Source organism: Chiloscyllium plagiosum, chromosome 15 (genome assembly GCF_004010195.1).
Source record: "Chiloscyllium plagiosum isolate BGI_BamShark_2017 chromosome 15, ASM401019v2, whole genome shotgun sequence".
Classification (NCBI taxonomy): Eukaryota; Metazoa; Chordata; class Chondrichthyes; order Orectolobiformes; family Hemiscylliidae; genus Chiloscyllium; species Chiloscyllium plagiosum.
Window position 1 is genome coordinate 10,395,723 of NC_057724.1, and position 19,257 is coordinate 10,414,979.

Here is a 19,257-nt window from a genome sequence, read left to right on the forward strand (position 1 = left end):
CACCTATTGTAGTCTATGCTACTTTCTCCCCACCCCCACCCTCCTCTCATTTATCTCTCCACCCTTCAGGCACTCTGCCTGTATTCCTGATGAAGGGCTTTTGCCGGAAACGTCGATTTTAATTGCTCCTCGGATGCTGCCTGAACTGCTGTGCTTTTCCAGCACCACTAATCCAGAATCTGGTTTCCAGCATCTGCAGTCATTGTTTTTACCTAGTGTAATCTTTAGCTCCTAGGCATTAGAAGATGTGTTATTGCAAAATTTGTTGATAGCAGAGTAAGAAGTAAGGCTTTGGCTCGAGAGGCTTTGGAGAGCAGCGGCTCAGCAAAAAGTACAGGTAAGCTCAAGGAAAGTACTTTTAACTTTTTTGTTTTACAGCAGTTAAGTTGGCAATTAGTGGAGTCACTTGTTCCCTCCTGCAGGATGTGGGAACTCAGGGCGACTTCCATTGTCCTTGATGACACCCCTGGGAAGTGCACCCAGTTGCAGCTCCTTGGAGATCATGTTGGGGAGCTGGAGCTGAATGCATTAAGTATCGTCCAAGATGCTGAGTGCTTCATCGACAAAAGTTTTAGTGAGGTGGTCCCACCTAAGATGCAGGCAGAGCGTAGCTGGGTGACCACCAGGAAAGGCAAAGGGAGTAGGCAGAGACTGCAAGAATCCCCTGTGGTCATTCGCATTGAAAACAAGTAGACCGTTTTGGATACTGTCGGTGGTGTGGGAGGGGGTTTGGATAGATGAACGTTCGGAGGAAAGCAGCAGTAGCTAGGTTGGTAGCACTACGACTGGCTGTGGAACACAGCAGGGAAAGGTAAACAGGACCTTAGTGATAGGAGACTCTATAGTTAGAGGGACAAATAAGAGATTTTCTGGCTGCAAATAGGAATCCAGGATGGTGTGTTGCCTCCCAGATATCCGGGTCCAGGGCATCTCTGAACTCAAGGGAGGGTGAGCAGCCAGAAGTCATTGTGCATGTTGGCACAAATTACACAGATAGAAATAGGGATGAGTTCCTGCAGAGTGATTATAGAGAGCTGGGAAAAAAGTTAAAAACCACGATCTCATTGGTGATAACCTCCAGATTACTTCCAGTGCCTTGTGCTAGTGAGGGTAAGAACAGGAGGATATGGCAGATGAATGCATGGTTAAAGAATTGGTACGGGGGCAGGGATTCAGATTTTTTGATCATTGGGATCGTTTCTGGGGCAGAGGTGACCTGTTCAAGAAGGATGGTTTGCATCTGAACTGGAGGGGGACCAATATTTTGGCGGCCAGGCTTGCTAGTGCTGCAAGGGAGGGTTTAAACTAGATTGGCAGGGGTTAGGATCCTCAATAGCAGGAAGGCAAGTGCCAGGCTTGAAGGAGATATAGTAATCAGAAATAATGAGTTGAAGAGACAGGTCAGTCTGGAACACTCCATGTTGAATTTATTTTAATGCAAGAGAGCTGACCGGTAAGGCAGATGAACTCAAGGCGTGGATACGTATGTAGGACTGGAATATTATAGCTGGTTTAGAAACTTGGCTAAGGGAGGGACAGGACTGGCAACTTAATGAGCTCTGGTACAGTTGTTTAGGCAGTACAGAGGTGGTGGAAGGGGGTTAGGGGGTGTTGCATTTTTGATGAAGGCAAGTATCACAGCAGTAGAGATGAAAAAGCTGAAGGATCATCCAGTGAGGTTTTGTGGGTGGAGCTAAGAAATATGATGGGGATGGTGACATCATTGGGGTTGACTGTTGGCCCCCAAATAGTCAACAGGAATTAAAAGGACAAATATGCAGGGAGATTTGCAGGAGCATTACAGTTGTCATAGTAGGGCATTTTAATTTTCCCAACATAGACTAGGACTGCCAGAGGATTAAGGGCTTAGATGGGGTGGAATTAAAGTGCATTCAGTGAAGTTTGCTCAAGCAGTGTATAGAAGGCCCTATTCGGGAAGGGGCAAATGCAACCTACTCTTGGGAAATAGGGCAGGACAGGTGACTGAGGTGACAGTGGGGGGAAATCACTTTGGAACCAATGACCATAGATCTATTAATTTTAAAATAGTTATGGAGAGGGACAAACTGGTCCTCAAGTTCTAAACTGGACCAAGGTGAATTTTGATGGAATTAGACAAGAGCTTGCAAGGGTTGATTGGAGTAGTTTGTTTGCAGGCAAAGGGACCTCTGGCAAGTGGGAGGCTTTTAAAAGTGAGCTAGCTAGATTTCAAGGTCTGTATGTTCCCATGAGGGTGAAGGGCAAGGTTGGCAGGTACAGGGAACCCTGGATGGTAAGAGATATTGAGGCTTTGACCAGAAAAAAGGAGGCATGGTTCAGGTACAGGCAGCTGGGATCTAGGGAATTCCAGGAAGTATGCAGGGAATACAGGAGCTTACTGAAGAAGGAATTCAGGAGGGTGAAAAGGGGGCACAAGATAGCCTTAGTTGAGAAGGCAAGGATAAATACAAAATATGTTAAAGACCTACATCCAGGGAAGTTATTTAGGTGAAACTGAGAAATAAGAAAGGGATGATCACCTTATTGGGACTGTATTATAGACTTCCTAATAGTCAGAGGGAAATTGAGAAACAAACTTGTAAGGAGATCTCAGCTATCTGTAAGAATAATAGGGTGGTTATGGTAGGGGATTTTAACTTTCAAACATGGACTGGGACTGCGAGAGTTTTAAGGGTTTAGATGGAGAGGAAATTAAGTGTGTACAAGAAAAGTTTCTGATTCAATATGTGGATGTACCTACTAGAGAAGGTGCAAAACTTGACCTACTCTTGGGAAATAAGGCAGGACAGGTGACTGAGTGGCAGTGGGAGAGCATTTTGGGGTCAGCGACCACAATTCCATTACATTTAAAATAGTGATAGAAAAGAATAGACCAGATCTAAAAGTTGAAGTTCTGAATTGGAGAAAGGCCAATTTTGACGGTATTAGACAAGAATTTTCGAAAGCTGATTGGGGGCAGATATTCGCAGGGAAAGGGACGGCTGGAAAATGGGAAGCCTTCATAAATGAGATAACGAGAGTCCAGAGAAAGTATATTCCTGATAGGGTGAAAGGAAAGGCTGGTAGGTATAGGGAATGCTGGATGACTAGAGAAACTGAAGGTTTGGTTAAGAAAAAGAAGGAAGCATTTGTAAGGTATAAACAGGATCGATCGAGTGAATCCTTAGATAATAAAGGCAGTAGGAGTATGCTTAAGAGAGAAATCGGGAGGTCAAAAAGGGAACATGAGATAGCTTTGGCAAATAGAGCTAAAGGAGAATCCAAAGGATTTTTACAAGTATATTAAGGACAAAAGGGTAACTAGGGGGAGAATAGGGCTCCTCAAAGATCAGCAAGGCTGCCTTTGTGTGGAGCCGCAGAAAATGGGGGGGGGGTAGACACTAAATGAGTATTTTGCATCAGTATTTACTGTGGAAAAGGATATGGAAGATATAGACTGTAGGGAAATAGATGGTGACACCTTGCAAAATGTCCATCTTACAGAAGAGGAAGTGCTGGATGTCTTGAAACGGTTAAAGGTGGATAAATCCCCAGGACCTGATCAGGTGTACCCTAGAACTCTGTGGGAAACTAGAGAAGTGATTGCTGGGCCTCTTGCTGAGATATATTTATCATCTATAGTCACCAGTGAGGTGCCGGAAGACTGGAGGTTGGCTAACATAGTGCCACTGTTTAAGAAGGGTGGTAAGGACAAGCCAGGAAACTATAGACCAGTGAGCTTGACGTCGGTGGTGGCCAAGTTGTTGGAGGGAATCCTGAGGGACAGGACGTACATGTATTTGGAAAGGCAAGGGCTGATTAGGGATAGTCAACATAGCTTTGTGCAGGGGAAATCATGTCTCACAAACTTGATTGAGTTTTTTGAGGAAGTAGCAAAGAAGATTGAGGGCAGAGCAATAGATGTGATCTATATGGACTTCAGTAAAGCGTTCGACAAGGTTCCCCATGGGAGACTGATGAGCAAGGTTAGATCTCGTGGAATACAGAGAGAACTAGCCATTTGGATACAGAACTGGCTCAAAGGTAGAAGACGGAGGGTGGTGGTGGACGGTTGTTTTTCAGACTGGAGGCCTGTGACCAGTGGAGTGCCACAAGGATCGGTGCTGGGTCCTCTACTTTTTGTAATTTACGTAAATGATTTGGATGCGAGCATAAGAGGTACAGTTAGTAAGTTTGCAGATGACACCAAAATTGGAGGTGTACTGGACAGCGAAGAAGGTTACCTCAGATTACAACAGGATCTTGACCAGATGGGCCAATGGGCTGAGAAGTGGCAGATGGAGTTTAATTCAGATAAATGCGAGGTGCTGAATTTTGGGAAAGCAAATCTTAGCAGGACTTATACACTTAATGGAAAGGTCCTAGGGAGTGTTGCTGAACAAGGAGACCTTGGAGGGCAGGTTCAGAGCTCCTTGAAAGTGGAGTCGCAGGTAGTTAGGATAGTGAAGAAGGCTTTTGATATGCTTTCCTTTATTGGTCAGAGTATTGAGTACATGCGTTGGGAGGTCATGCTTCAGCTATACAGGACATTGGTTAGGCCACTGTTGGAATATTGTGTGCAAATCTGGTCTCCTTCCTATCAATGGGTATATGAACCGGAAGGGTTTGGAGGGATATGGGCTAGGTGCTGGCAGGTGGGACTAGATTGGATTGGGATATCTGGTCGGCATCGAGGGGTTTGAATGAAAGGTATGTTTCCATGCTGTACATCTCTATGACTCTTAAAAGAGAATAACTAGAGAGAGAGTAAGGCCCCTCAAGGACCAAACTGGACATGTATGTGTCGAACTACAGTAGATGAGTGAGGATCTCAACAAATATTTCTCCTGTGTTTACCATGGAGAAAGATATCAAGACTTGGAAGTTGAGTAAATTAGTGGTGATATCTTGGGGACAGTCCATATCACAGTAGAGGAGGGGTTGAATGTATTAGAATGTATGAAGGTGGATAAATCTCCTCGTCCTGACCAGATATATCCAAAAACACTGCAAGGGGCTGGAGAAGCAATTACAGCGATCTTGGCTGATATTTTTGCATCATTGTTAGTCACGGGTGAGGTCCTGGAAGACTGAAAAATAGTGAATATTGTGCCATTATTTAAGAAGGGCTGCAAAGAAAATCCTGGGAACTATAGACCAGTAAATTTAACATCGGCAATGGGTAAAATTCTGAGCAATAGGTGTACATGCATTTGGAAAGGTAAGGTTTGGTTAGGAGTAGTTGACATGGTCTTGTGAGCGGGAGATGCAGCCTCCCAATTTTTTTTGGACCTCTTTGATGAAGTGACCAGGAAGGTTGATGAGGGCAGGGTGGTAGATGCAGTCTGTTGGGATTTCAGTAAGGCCTTTGATAAGGTTCCACATGGTAGGCTGCTCTGGAAGGTTGGATCACACAGAATGAAGGTGAGCTGGCAAATTGAATGCAAAATTGGTTTGATGGTAGGAAACGGAGTGTAATTGTGGAAGGATGCTTGTTGGACTGGAGGCCTATGACTTGTGGAGTGCCTCAAGGTCGGTGCTGGGCCTATTACTGTTTGCTATCTCGATCAATGATTTGGATGACTGACTATACAAGGCATGATTAGCAAGTTTGCTGATGACACTAAAACAGGTGATAACGCCGATAGTGAGGAAGGTTATCAGAAATTGCAGCAGGACCTTAATCAGCTGGGAAAGTGGGCCAACAAATGACAAACTAAATTTAATATAGATAAGTGTGATGTCTTGCATTTTGGAAAGTCAAAACAAGGTTGGAGTTTCATGGTGAATGGTAGGGCCTTAGAGTGTCATGGAACAGAGGGATCTTGGAGTTCAGGTTCACAGTTCTCTGAAAGTGGAGTCACAGGTAGACAGGGCAGTGAAGAAGGCTTTTGGACCACTGGTCTTCATCAGTCAGGGCATTGAGTACAGAAGTTGAGAAGTTATGTTGCAGTTGTACAGGATGTTGGTGAGGCCGCACTTGGAGTATTGTGTTCAGTTTTGGTCTCCTCGTTATGGGAAGGATGTTATTCAACTGGAGAGAAAGTTACAGGATATTGTCTGGATTCAATGGTTTGAGTTTTAGGGAGAGGTTGGACAGGCTAGGAATTTTTCCTTTAGGGTGTAGGAGATTGAGGGGATCCTTTTATTAAGGTGCACAGGATCATGAGAGGCATGGATAGGGTGAATGCACTGTTTTTCCCAGATTTGGGGAATCGAGGCTGGAGGGCATCAGTTTAAGGTGAGAGGGGAAAGAATAAAAGTGTACCTGAGGGGCAATTTTTACACAGAAGGTGGTACACCTATGGAATGAGCTGCCAGCAGTTGATGCAGGTGCATTAACAACATTTAAAAGACATTTGGACAAAGACATGGATAGGAAAGGAATAGAAGGGAAATGGGGTTAGCGTGAACGGACATTTTGGTTAGCCTGGACCAGTTTGGGCCAAAGGCCCTGACTCCGTGCTGTAGGACTGTATGACGCTATTAGAAAAATAGTCAGCAATGTTTTCAGCTCATTTCATTCACTTACTGTTCAATTTTTAGAAAATACTGAGCATATTAGCCAGTATTCATTGAGAGAGTAGATAAAAGTTAGTATTTCAGATGCTGATACATTTTCAGGAAGTTCTCTTTATCTGTTCTCTCCACAGAATTTGACTGGCCTTCTGAGTGTATTCCGTTTTTATTTCCATTCCAGCGTTTGCAGTATTTTGTATTTATTAAAGTAATTTTCTTGTGTTGTATCTCAATACTACTGAATTATGGCAAGTTGCTAGGCAACTAGCTTCTATTAATAAACATACAAATTGATTTCCTCTAATCATTCCTCTCTCTGTTTTATGTTTGTATATAGTTGTTTCTACACAGCATCTTCTTTCATCTAATGCTGGCTGAGTTCAAAGGATGCATGGGCCACAATCTCCTTTCCATGTTATGCATAATATTTGAGGAATTCTTGTCTTGTGCTGATTTTTGGATGCACAAATGTACTGATCTGATGGTAATTTAAATTGAATGATACTGTGGAAACTGGGTAGGGGGCAATACCTCCTGGTGTAAATTGGAGGTTTCCTTGATGAGGGAATCAGAAAAATCAAAATAAGCGTTTCTGTTGATGATTAACCAAGACAGAACTTTTTAGTTTTGGCAGTTTTATTTGAATAGCAAGTTTGCAAATTCAGCTGGTGTACAAACCATAATGATGCACTTCTGAGAGCTTGACCTAGCCTGGAATTAATATGTTCAGGTTATTAACCAAATATTACCATGGAATTTGTTGTTTACTTGTGTTATTTGAAATAATTTTTTTTTAAAAAATGTTTTTTGTCTTTTTTTCTACACTTTTAAAATTTGTGGTAACAAAAAGCACTATACTTTCTTTTATAGATGAATCTGCGTTCTATATTCACAGAGGAACAGCAACGAGTATTACAGCGTTATTATGACAGTGGAATGACAAATCAAAGTAAAAATTGCTTTGGATTAATAATACAGTGTGCACGTGAAACGGGGTTAGATTTTAATGTAGTCAGGGTAAGTAGTATAATATTTTTGCACAAAGCTATTGGAAATGTTTTTTTTACTGGATCCCAATGGTATTAAATAATGGAGCAGTATTCATTATAATATTTTGGACTCTGCAAGACATTTATCTCGGACAAGATACCTGTTCCAAACCAAGCCTTCTGAACACGACCTCAAATTCTGTGATATAATTGCTAAAATGATCCAACTATAACTAATCTGTGAATCCTTTATGATTAAAATTCTACATATGGATTTGTGTTCAGAATGGCTGAAGGGCTTATAATAAAACTTGTGTGCACGACTATCATTTATTAGCAGTTGGCGGGGAAAAGTGGAGGGTTTTATAAAGCGTGACATCAAATTTACCCTTGGGTGGTAGTTCCTAAAAATAAATTGTTGCTGTAATTTGTTTTCTAAAGTTTGCTTTGTTGTATTTGCAAGGCTTGGGTGCAAGAATGTACGATCTTATGTTTAGCCATCCTTTGTGCTCTGTACTTTTAATAAACTGTTAGGTTGGATCTGGAACCTTTTGATTCTAGATGGAATATGTTTATTTTTATTTTCTTCTGCAGGACTGGAATTGAAACTACATTATTTTAATTCCGGAATATTTAGGTAGCCAATCTTTAGTTATTTTCATTGTATTGCCAAAAGGCTTTCTTTGATTTAAGTAGCTTTTGGAAATGGTTCCATTGTATTTTCAACATTGGCAAATGTTAGGAAATAGTTAACTGTATCAAAATTGGGCTATGCTAACTCAGATTTTGAATTTAAACTAATGGGGTCAAAAGCTATATTTTCTTCTGTTCAACGATATTCACAAATGCACTTGTATAAAATACATTAAGATTATTTATCTGCTCACTGCTCCTTCTGCGCAATGATTCTGACACACCGCAAAAAGTAGGGAATAAAATTTGTTTTTTTTTTAAACAAAACCTTGAAAGGCCAATTGTGGAAAAGCTGTTCCAGGGTATTGAATTCCAATTCTGATTTGAAGTGAGTGAACTTAACGAGCTACAATTTTAGGGTACCATAGCAATGACTGAACTAAACTGCACATGACAGAGGGGATGTAGCAGTGAATAATTCACTTTGCCTCTCTCCAAAGTTTGACTACCATCTCCCAAGTGCCCAATGTGGAGTGTAATGGAATACTCTCTCTCTCCTTGCCTGGATGGAAGCAGTTCCAGCAACTCTTGAGAAAATTGATGCCATCCAGAAACAAACTAACCTGATTGGTACCCCATCTTACACCTAAAGCATTCACTCCCTCACAACTGGTACATGGTAACAGTAATGTCTGTGATGTATAAGATACACTGCAACAAATTGCCAGGTTCCTGTGATAACATCTTGAAACCTTGTTGGTCTAGGTGGTAGATGAAACAAGGGCAGCAGGCAATTGCTAACACTTCTTACCTGTAAATTTCCCTCCAAAGCACATCATCTAGTCTTGGGCCTGTATTATCATTCCTTCAGCGTTGCTGGGTGCAAATCATGAAATCCTTCAAAGTACCACTATGCACCAATACCCAACGCATTGTAGTGGTTCAAGGAGGTAACTAATCTGTGTTTTCTCAAAGGTAGTTAGGGATGAGCAAAAAGTGGAGTTCCATTTTAAAGACAATTTAGAATTGTGATCACTGTTTTAAAAATCTCTACCTGTTTAAAACAGATTAAGCAAAATTGTTTGAGTTGAGTCTGAAACTGTTGCTGATGTAGGAAGCCGGGACCTTGAATATTGTTAAGGAAGTGATAGATTCTTGTCAATTAAGGGTTTGAAAGTCTGTTGAGTGTAGGCAAGAACGTGGATTTGAGGTTACAATCCGATCAGCTTTGGTCGTCTTCTTGACTGGCAGACCAGGCCTGAGTTCTACCTAAGCTGTTTTGTATATTTGTAATAAAACACTGACCTTGCCAGCAAAACTAGTATCTCATGAAAAAATACAAACAAATTGAGTCTGTTTCCAATATGTTTTTGTTGCCATGCATTCCATATTTTAACAATACTTCTAAACTAAAACTCCTCGCCTCCAATTTCCAGTTCCAATTATCTTCATTCTGTGCCTACTAGTTATGGGCCCACCCATTAGTAAAAGCAATTTGTATTTACTTACTCTGATTAATAGCTTTCCATTAAAAGTGGTAACTGTCTATTTTGAAATTGTGTATTTAAAACTCTGGCATGGAAGGAAGAATGTGAATGTTCGGAATCAAAAGTAATAACAAATTCTAGAAATTGAAAAGCAGTTATGGCTTATCTTTGCATGGATTTATGCATATTTCCAGTATTTCTCACGACGTTTACATGTCTACAATTTGATTGCAAAAGGAAAATTGTGTTTTATTCACAACTCGACAGTTCATAGAAGATGACAGGAGTTATGAGAGGGATTCAAGCATAATGAAGGAATTATTTTGTATAGAATGAAAGAAATGTTGCTCCATTTAAGATGTGTTGCTGAAACATATAAAATGAAATGTGTGTGTTGCTCCCCTTACCTCACTTATCTTGGATATCAACTGAAAATGTTGGAAATTCTCAGTTGCTCAGTTAGAATATTTGGAGAGAGAAACATAATGTTCCAGGACAATCACTATTCTCTCCCAATGCTGCATGACCTGTTATGGTTTTCCAGTGGTTTCTGTTTATGGCTCAACATCTCTGGAAATCCTGCATTTGTATTTATTGTATAATTCTGGGTGACCATTGTACTGTTGATTTTAAGTGACATTATTTAATGAGAAAGAAGCACTTGATTATCCATGTTCACTTTATTAACAATGGTCTTTTGAAGATATTTTTCATGCTGCTGTTTCAGCACAGGCTGTTTATGGATCTCATAAGAATATATAACGACTGCATGCACATTAGTGAGATGCTGATTGACTCATTGTCAATACTTCTTGAAGTACACTAAAATGCGTGCAATGATTAAGGGAAACACGGTGGTTCATTGGTTGGAGCTGCTGTCTGTCAGTTCGATTGCCACCCTCTGGCAACTGTCTGACTGGAGTTTGCACATTCTCCTCGTGTCTGTGTGGATATCCTCCAGGTGCTCTACTTTCCTCTCATAGTCCAAAGATGTGCAGGTTAGGTGGATTGGTCAAGGGAAATGTAGGATTAAAGGGATAGGGTAAAGAGGTGGGTCTGGGTGGAATGCTGTTCAGAGGGTCAGTGTGGACTTGATGGCCCGAATGGTCTGCTTCCGCACCATAGGGATTCTGCATTTGTATACAGCTTCAGTATCACATTTTCATAGCCCTTTAGAGTTTATCCTTGGGTATTTAAGTGGGGCTATTAGGACTGGACTCATTTAGTTCGCCATGTTTTGTCATCTATAACCTGCACTGCAGTTCAGTTGCACCTACGTATTTTAGATTCTAGAGTAATAAGTTTTTGCTATAGCTATTTTGGGGTAGGTGGGGAAGCAGAGAAAGAGAGATCTTTGAATTGATGAGATTAGTTAGAGCTTTCTTCCATGCTGATGTGCTATGTAGCATGACCCATTCAATAGTAGTTGCGTTAAGTATGTTTTTTGGGTAAAATATGAACCGTGTCCTAGGTCAGTTTCAGACTCGTCTTCTAATTTGTGTTTTACATCCTGGTCATCGCATTTCTGCTTGTCTGTGTCAGTTTTAGTGTACAATTACTCTTTTAAAGCATGGAAACAAAGATACGTGCACTAAGCCCAATGTTCCTTAGGGAATTCTGATATAACTCGACAGCTGCGTTCCTCTGCAACCTCGTGCTATAGAAGATCATGCTATGGAAAATGGTCATAGAAAATCGCACTGTAGAAAATTGCTATACCCATTCAATAGAAAGTGTGCATTATCCAAACAGTGTCCATAATTTGGCAATACCTAACTCATGTTGAAACATGTGTCATGCCAGAATGACCTGTACAAGCAGTGAGGTTAGCCAAATTATCATAAAAAACCCTTTTTCCTTCACCCTTTATACTGTGAAAGACCATCTGTTGGATTAATAGTTTCTGTGCAAGTCTGACTGTAAATAGCTGGAATTGTAATCTTTACAGGTTTTGGGCTTGGTCATAGGACACTGCATGAATATAAATTGAAGCTGATGGTAGTTGTGAAGTTGAACTTGCATTGAAATTCTAAGACATTAGTTTTGTTTTGAAAGATACAACAATATGTGGTTTTTATCTACTGAAACTGTCTTATCACAAAATTGTGGGAATTGGCTGCTTTCTTCCTTGCCTGTCTATTTAAGAAACCTATACTGAGCTTTAACTTTTTGGGTAGATAATGTTCTGAATTGACTGTGTTCTTTTAAACCAAAATATGTCTTTTGCACAGTTAATAATGTCTGTTTTGCAGACTTGGATTGGCAATAAAAGAAGGAAATTGAATTCTACAAAATACAGTTTAGAAGATCCACCCTCCACACAAGGACCAGCAAGTAACAGTACAATGGGCAAGTCTGAGACACCAGTGAAAAATACGAGCCTTGCCTCTCCATCCCAGAGCCAGCAAACTGTTTTAACATCGCCATGTAGAAATGTAATGGTAACTGGTGTGTTTACCTCTACGCATTCTGCTAGTGGGCAAGTATTATCTCAACAAAAGGATGGCCACAGGTGTGACATTCCTAAGGGTCTTGTGCATAGACCAATAGGGAGAACTATAACTGAAATGGAATTGCAACAGCATGGCACAAGTCAAAGGCAGTCTGTTTCTAAAAACTCTGCAATTTCAATTTGTGACAAAATTACTCCTGGATCTAGATCATTAAATGTTCATAGCCCCACCAGCACTGTATATTCTTGCAGTACAAAAAACTACAGTCCTGCTTATATTCAGACTGAAGTAAATAGAGTACAATCAGCAGCAACTAAATCAGTTGGGTGGCCGAAACAACAGTTTAATTCAACCATTGCAGAACTATCTCAGTGCCCACGGAAACTCACTTGTGACCCCTCTTTCTCAAGAAGTACATCCAGTTGTTCATCTGATTCCAAGGTTAACCGAAGCACAGGAGACTCCGCTGTCAGCTCTCTCCAGATCCGTGATGTATACTCATTGGCAGGCAGTGAACAGTGCCCAAAGAACAGGGGGGATCATTCGTTTAGGAACTTGCGTCAGATGGAAAGTGGATGCTTTTCCATTGCCATGGAAACTGGAGATGTTGATGAGTATGCAAGGGAAGAGGAGCTTGCATCAATGAGTTCAGAGCTGAAGAATCATCCAAGAGTTTCTGAAGCCAATACCCCAAAAGAAATGGAGTGCTCAAATACTTCTCTGGCAATACAAGCAAGGAACATGAGCACTGGTTCATCACAGGTCAGTGCACGTGATATATCTGGAAGTGTGTTCTATCATAGTGGAGAGTTTCGAACACCTGGAGCAAAACTGACCTTGTATAGTAATGCTGCTTCATCAGAGGATTCATTTAACCTCCGCCTTCCATCATCTAGCAACCAAAGGTTAACTCCAAACCAGAGCAACTATCAGGTACCAGTACTTTAGTTTTTCTTCGATTCCATTGGGAATAGTGTTACAACTGTGCAAATGTAAAAAGGCAATATGTGATCATTTTACATGTATCTTGGTGTGCCCAAATCATCTTGTCCACTTGCTGGTTACTTTACTTTTGATTTTCAAACCTCTGTAATTTTCTAACACTGACCATATTCTTTTCTTTTCTTCAATTTGGTACAATTGTCTTTTGAGTGAATTAAATTTAGAGCCAGTCTTTGTTTTCCAGAAATTGGGAACAAAATAATTTTATTTTGAAGGAAACTGTACTAAGTAGAAAAATATCAGTCACTTGTATTGCTTCAATCGCGTTAAATAAAAACTCAAATATATTGTACTAAAGTTGTGATTTGGAGATGCTGGTGTTGGAATGGGGTGTACAAAGTTAAAAATCACACAACACCCGGTTATAGTCCAACAGGTTTAATTGGAAGCACTGGTTTTCGGAGCGGGTCCATTTAAACCTGTTGGACTATAACCTGGTGTTGTGATTTTTAACTTTATACTAAAGTTGGGATTTGTGCTTCAGCTGTACAGTATATTGAAAACCGCAACAGCAAATCTTGATGGCTTTCTTCAAAGCTAGTACTCCAAAAATTAGACTGTTTGTTTGGTTTTCATTTGAAAGGTTGAGTTCAGAATTTAAGGCTACCACTCAGATTGAATGTGGGGGTTTTGTTCTGACTTTTGCAAGGTTGAGCTAGACCACCGGTTGTATCCCCATTGAGGTAAAGGTAATACTTTCAGTCTTAGGAAACATTCCTGCAATACAAATGCATCATGGAAGATTCCATTTATTGTGTAATTATTAAAGTACCCCTTTTAATTTCTGCTCAGGCTTGTTCTACAAATTCTGTTATGCTTTAACTTGTGGTGGTTAAGGTCAATTAGTGAACACATCCTGTTATACTTGTTCTACAGATGGTGGCAAACCAATCTTTCTGTCTCTTCCTATTCTGCATTACTTATTGGTTTTGAGAAGCTACTGTTGATCAATTCAGACCACAGACTGGTGCTCAGTAGATACTGCTATGACTTGCTCCTCAGAATTTGTCCACGAAGTCAAACTATCTCCAACCACAAAAAATAAAGTTCACCTCCTTGCTTCACAATACTATGAGCATTCAACATTCTTCTGTACGGAAATAGAATGGGAAAACTGCTGTGGATGCAATTTGTAATAACATTGTAAATGAATTGAAGAAGTAGGAAATTCCACTCTACATAACTTGAGTAATGTTTGTTGTAAGTTTGACAAGCATAAAAATACCACAGGTCTGAAACAGGCAGGTGATGGCAGTCAGTCAGTTTTTGGTTTCCATTTGATTTATTATAAATGTTATTTGCACACTTCTTATTTGAAGGCAAATAAAAAAAAAGTGTGATTGAAACATGGCAATGAACACTTGCATTTGCTGTTAATTATTGAATAATTCTTTAAGCAAGATTTATCTCTTCCAGCTTAACAAAAGAATTGCTAGATTATTTGCCATGTAAATTTAGAGTTTTGGGTAGAGTCAGAGTCAGAAAGTCAAACAATGGTCTTGTCTGTCCAGATGCATACCAAAATAAAATTACAAATTGGAAATAAGAATAAAAATGAGGAGAGTTGCTTGTTGTTTTTGTGATCATCTATTTTGGAACTTTGATCAACATTTTGGCATCTTTAAAAAAACTGCTAAAAATCTCAACTTTTTTTTAATTGACTTTTGCAAAACAGCATTTATTGTTAGATATTTCAGTCAGTCCAGCATCCATTGTGGTGATTTTTTTTTGAAATTCTGAAGTTTTAAAATTTGTCATCTGGTATGAATGTGTAAGATGACATGATGGCTTGAATCACCTTAAGTATATTGGTGATTATGGAAAAGCTTTAATGGTATGTTTTACAGTTCATAATTTGAACAATAGTGTTATTTTATGCTTCAGGTGTCTGGCTCCGTTCTGTTGCCTTGTATAACCGGAAGCTCAAGAAAAAGAACAGTAAGTATTATGTGTGTGCCTTGTTATTTAATTTTAAGTTTCTACTCCTTCACTATTGCAAATTTATAGGCCCTTAACCCTCAAACCCTTTGCAGTATTTAAAACGAATACTGGCATCAGTCAAAAAGACATGCTAGTTTTGAATCGTCTCCGTAAACATACAGAAAAATAATTAAATTTCAAGACATCTGCAAAGCCCACTTTGCCCATTGTCTTTTGTCTCCTTGTAATTCAGCTCTCCCATCACCGTATCTATTGTACTTGGATAAATATAATAGGATTTATCAAAATTGGCAGTTTGCGTGACACATTATGTCACACATACATTGCTCTGTTAGTAAAAACCATCTTGCTCATACATTTCAGACATACTGTACCCTCTGGCTCACTTAAAAGTAATAATTTGTTTTAATTTGTTACATTTAACATTTTAAGCAGTTGGAAGAATTACATCCCCCTAAAAAAAACTCTTTAGGATTTAAAAATTTCTAACTTTTACACCTGGGATCATCTTTCTTGTTAATTTTGCACTTTTCTCAAATATAATTTGTTTTGGATGTAGGTTTGCTCGCTGAGCTGGAAGATTCATTTTCAGACGTTTCATCACCATACTAGGTAACATCATCAGTGAGCCTCTAAATGAAGCTTCATCCGGAGGTTCACTGGTGATGTTATCTAGTATGATGATGAAACGTCTGAAAATGAACCTTCCAGTTCAGTGAGCAAACCTACATTTAGAACCTCAACCTGAGCAAAACATTTTCCCAAAACTCGCTATCATTTGTTTACAGTGGAATGACCAAGGATCAGCATGTTACTTGGAACATACTGATCCTTGGTAGGAAACTCTGATTTGTGCAAAGAGCTAAATCTTCATATTGCAAAAAGTATTAAGCTAGTAATTACCCACCACATTTTAAGCTACATTGATTTGTTTCAATTTATAATGCAGGTATTTTGGTTAATGAAAGGTGTTAAAGCTCACCTTTTTATCAAAGGTGCTTTTTTTTTAGATTAGATTAGATTACTTTACAGTGTGGAAACAGGCCCTTCGGCCCAACAAGTCCACCCCGACCCGCCGAAGGGTAACCCACCCATATCCCTACATTTTACCCCTTGCCTAATACTACGGACAATTTAGCATGGCCAATTCACCTGACCTGCACATCTTTGGACTGTGGGAGGAAACCGGAGCACCCGGAGGAAACCCACGCAGACACGGGGAGAACGTGCAAACTCCACACAGTCAGTCGCCTGAGGTGGGAATTGAACCCGGGTCTCTGGCACTGTGAGGCAGCAGTGCTAACCACTGTGCCACCCAGTTAAGATCTTAAACCAAGATCCCATCTGCTTTCTGAAGTGGACATAAAATGATTTCAGTCTAATATGTGTAATTATTAGAAATCTTGCTGGTAGCTTCCTTGCAATAATCATCTTTAGTAAGGAAGATCTACTTCTGCTCCTATATCATCTGTTTGCATAACATTACATCCAAAATGGAAACTATTTCTGTTATCCTACCGCCATTTATTGCTCAATCAAAAAAATTAAATGACAAGTGCTGATTAATAGCATGTTGCCATTTGTGGGACATGGCTATGCTCATTTTGGCCACCACACTTTGGACAGCATTTAAGTGCCTGTAAAATGCTTTGGGATGTTTGGAGTTTGTGAAAATATGTTTTTATTAATGCAAGTCTTTCCATCTTCCCTTATTTCTTGTATGCTAACAGTTTAGACTGCTTTCAAAGTACAGCCAAACATTTTGCTGTCAAAGACTTTTAGTCAGTCAACAATTCTTTTTACATATGAATCCTATCAGGTGCTCTTTGAACCAATGCTTAAGCAAGGCCAATGTCATGACAGTGAAGAAACTGCCATTATTACACTGTATGATAATGATTTGTAATATCTGCCAGAAATCTCAAGTGTTTTGGTCTATCTCTGATTTCCTTTTTAAAGATTGTGAAAGCAGTAGAACTACTGGCAAGACTTACAGAATACCTTTTTTTTCAATAGAAATGAAGTTATGTTAGCATTGTGCCAAGTTGAGAAGACTTGATTTGTATGCTGTTCTTTAATTTTAATTCCGTCATTCTTTTTTAACCACATTTGATCAAGTACAAGGTTAACCTGTGGTGTGGTCCTTATGTAGCAGGGACTCCTGTATAGCCTGAATCACACGGTCAATGTGAAATGGAAATGTGACTATTTTTGGCATTGATGATTTTTCACAAAATGAGATGAATGTCATTCTTGATTTCATATTGTACAATTGGACATTAGTGGATAGAAATTGGTCATTAATGTCTCCAATTTTGTGCATGTGACTAAGTGATTGCTACCAAGATAGATAAATACATTTTTTAAAGGTTGTTTTTGGAGCCAGAAGAAGCAGGAGTGTGCTTCCTAGCTCCATAGCACTCCACAACATGGCTGAAGGTCTCAACTGACCATCAGTTGTCTCTTTCTCCCTCTGAATCTTATCCTAAAGACTGCTACTGGCAAGATGTGGCCTGAAACAAGTTATTTCTGTGAAACCACTACGGTGCACTATAGCACTGACAACTCATCTAAATTACTGAAATGAAGCCAAATTTCAAGCCTGTCTCAGAACTTTCAGATGTGCACAAAGCTGATAAAAAGATTTACAACGATGTTCCTGAGACTGGATGGTTTGAGTTATAAGGAGAGGCTGGATAGGTTGGGACTTTTTTCCGCTGGGTGGCATGCGGCTGAGGAGTTACCTCATAGAGGTTTATAAATTCATGAGGAGCATAGATAAGGTGAATAGCCAAAGTCTCTTTCCCAGAGTACAGTGAGTCCAAAACTAGAGTGCCTAGATTTCAGGTGAGAGGGGAAAGATGTAATAGGGACCTGAGGGGCAACTTTTTCACAGAGGGTGGTGCGTATGTGGAATAAGCTGCCAGAGGAAGTGTTAGAGGTGAGTACAGTTACAACTTGGATAGGAAAGGTGGAGAGGGTTATGGACCAGTTGCAGGCAAATGCGATAATTTAGTTTAGGAAATCTGGTCAGCATGGATGAGTTAGGTTGAAGGATATGTTTCTGTTCTCTATCACTGTATGATATAGGACCTAAAAAATGGGGCGAGACCATTCTCTAGCCCTTTTATTATCTAAGTGATGCCTTCTCTGAAATATGGTCCAAATCCAAACACCAGATAAACTGGTGACTTTGGGGGGGAAGAAAAAAACAGGTACTTCAGTTTGATATTTTCTTGGAAACCTCAAGTATATACAATGGAAATATCAAGTCTATAAACTTTGAAAGCTGTTGCTTATTTCCATCTAAGGGTTTCTTGTAACAGAATGGCAATGCAGTGATGTGCAGTTTTAGAATTTTAAGATAAAACCACCCTGTACATAAGTAAAACTCTTATCTCTGAATAGCAGAGTTGGTGATTGCTCAACTAATGCTGCTCCTTTCCTTTGTTTTCATGTGCATTTGATTTGACGGTTGTTTGGTATACTTATGTTCTGAAGCTTTGCCACAGTAGGGCTTCTGAGGTTGAATGAATTGGTCAATTTTAAATGAAGCAAATATAACCATGTGAAATACAAATTAACAAAGCAAAGGAATTTTCATGTTTTAAACCAATTGATTTTATTACAATTAATATTAAGTTTTCAAAATTAAAGTTAGGATTTCAATGTTCAACATAAAGCATTAATTTAACTTGATGTATTTTGGCCATGGTCTGGATTACATCATGCGAAGCATGCACACCTATATAGTCACAATGTTTGTTTAAGTCTCCCAAGAGTTTAAAGTTCTATTTGAATGTTACTTTAGCCAGTCAGATTCCTGTCTGAATACTGTGACTTACCTGAGCAAGTTGACAGAAAGTGAACAGATTCCATTGCTGCACTGTTTTTCTATTTCTCTGCATCTGTCCACTGGAAACATTTTCATGTTCTTGTTCAATGCAAGCCTAGTTTTGAAAAGTCCAAATGTTGAGGATGACTGCTTTTAATTTCATACTGTGTTTTTAACAAAGCAAATGTCTAGCCCAATTTTTTTTCCCCCCAGAATCTATGCTTCATATACTCCAAGTTATGGAATGCACTGTTTGAAACGGTGGTAGAAGTAGGTTCAATAGCAACTTTAAAAACTGAGTTGAATATATGTTTGAAAAGGAAGCATTTGTGGGACTTTGGAAAGGAATAAAAGAAAACAAAAGTTGGTGATTAATTGGATTCTGCATTGTTGTAAATTTGGATAGAGTAATTGTAGAT

At 39.5% G+C, this 19,257-nt stretch overlaps 1 protein-coding gene across 11 annotated transcripts in view; it reads left to right on the plus strand.

Annotated features, from left to right (window-relative positions):
* hdx (highly divergent homeobox) overlaps positions 1-19,257 on the plus strand; it is an 87,942-nt gene that overhangs the window by 26,348 nt on the left and 42,337 nt on the right. For 5 of the 11 annotated variants that reach the window (XM_043704414.1, XM_043704412.1, XM_043704410.1 and 2 more), the window contains 3 exons: positions 7,369-7,515; positions 11,860-12,993; positions 14,947-15,000. In XM_043704414.1, the coding sequence (XP_043560349.1) occupies positions 7,369-7,515; positions 11,860-12,993; positions 14,947-15,000 (1,335 nt within the window). Of the gene's footprint in view, positions 1-312; positions 338-6,874; positions 6,983-7,368; positions 7,516-11,859; positions 12,994-14,946; positions 15,001-19,257 lie in introns of those variants that run through there. The other 6 variants (XM_043704417.1, XM_043704416.1, XM_043704415.1 and 3 more) reach the window with 5 other exon arrangements.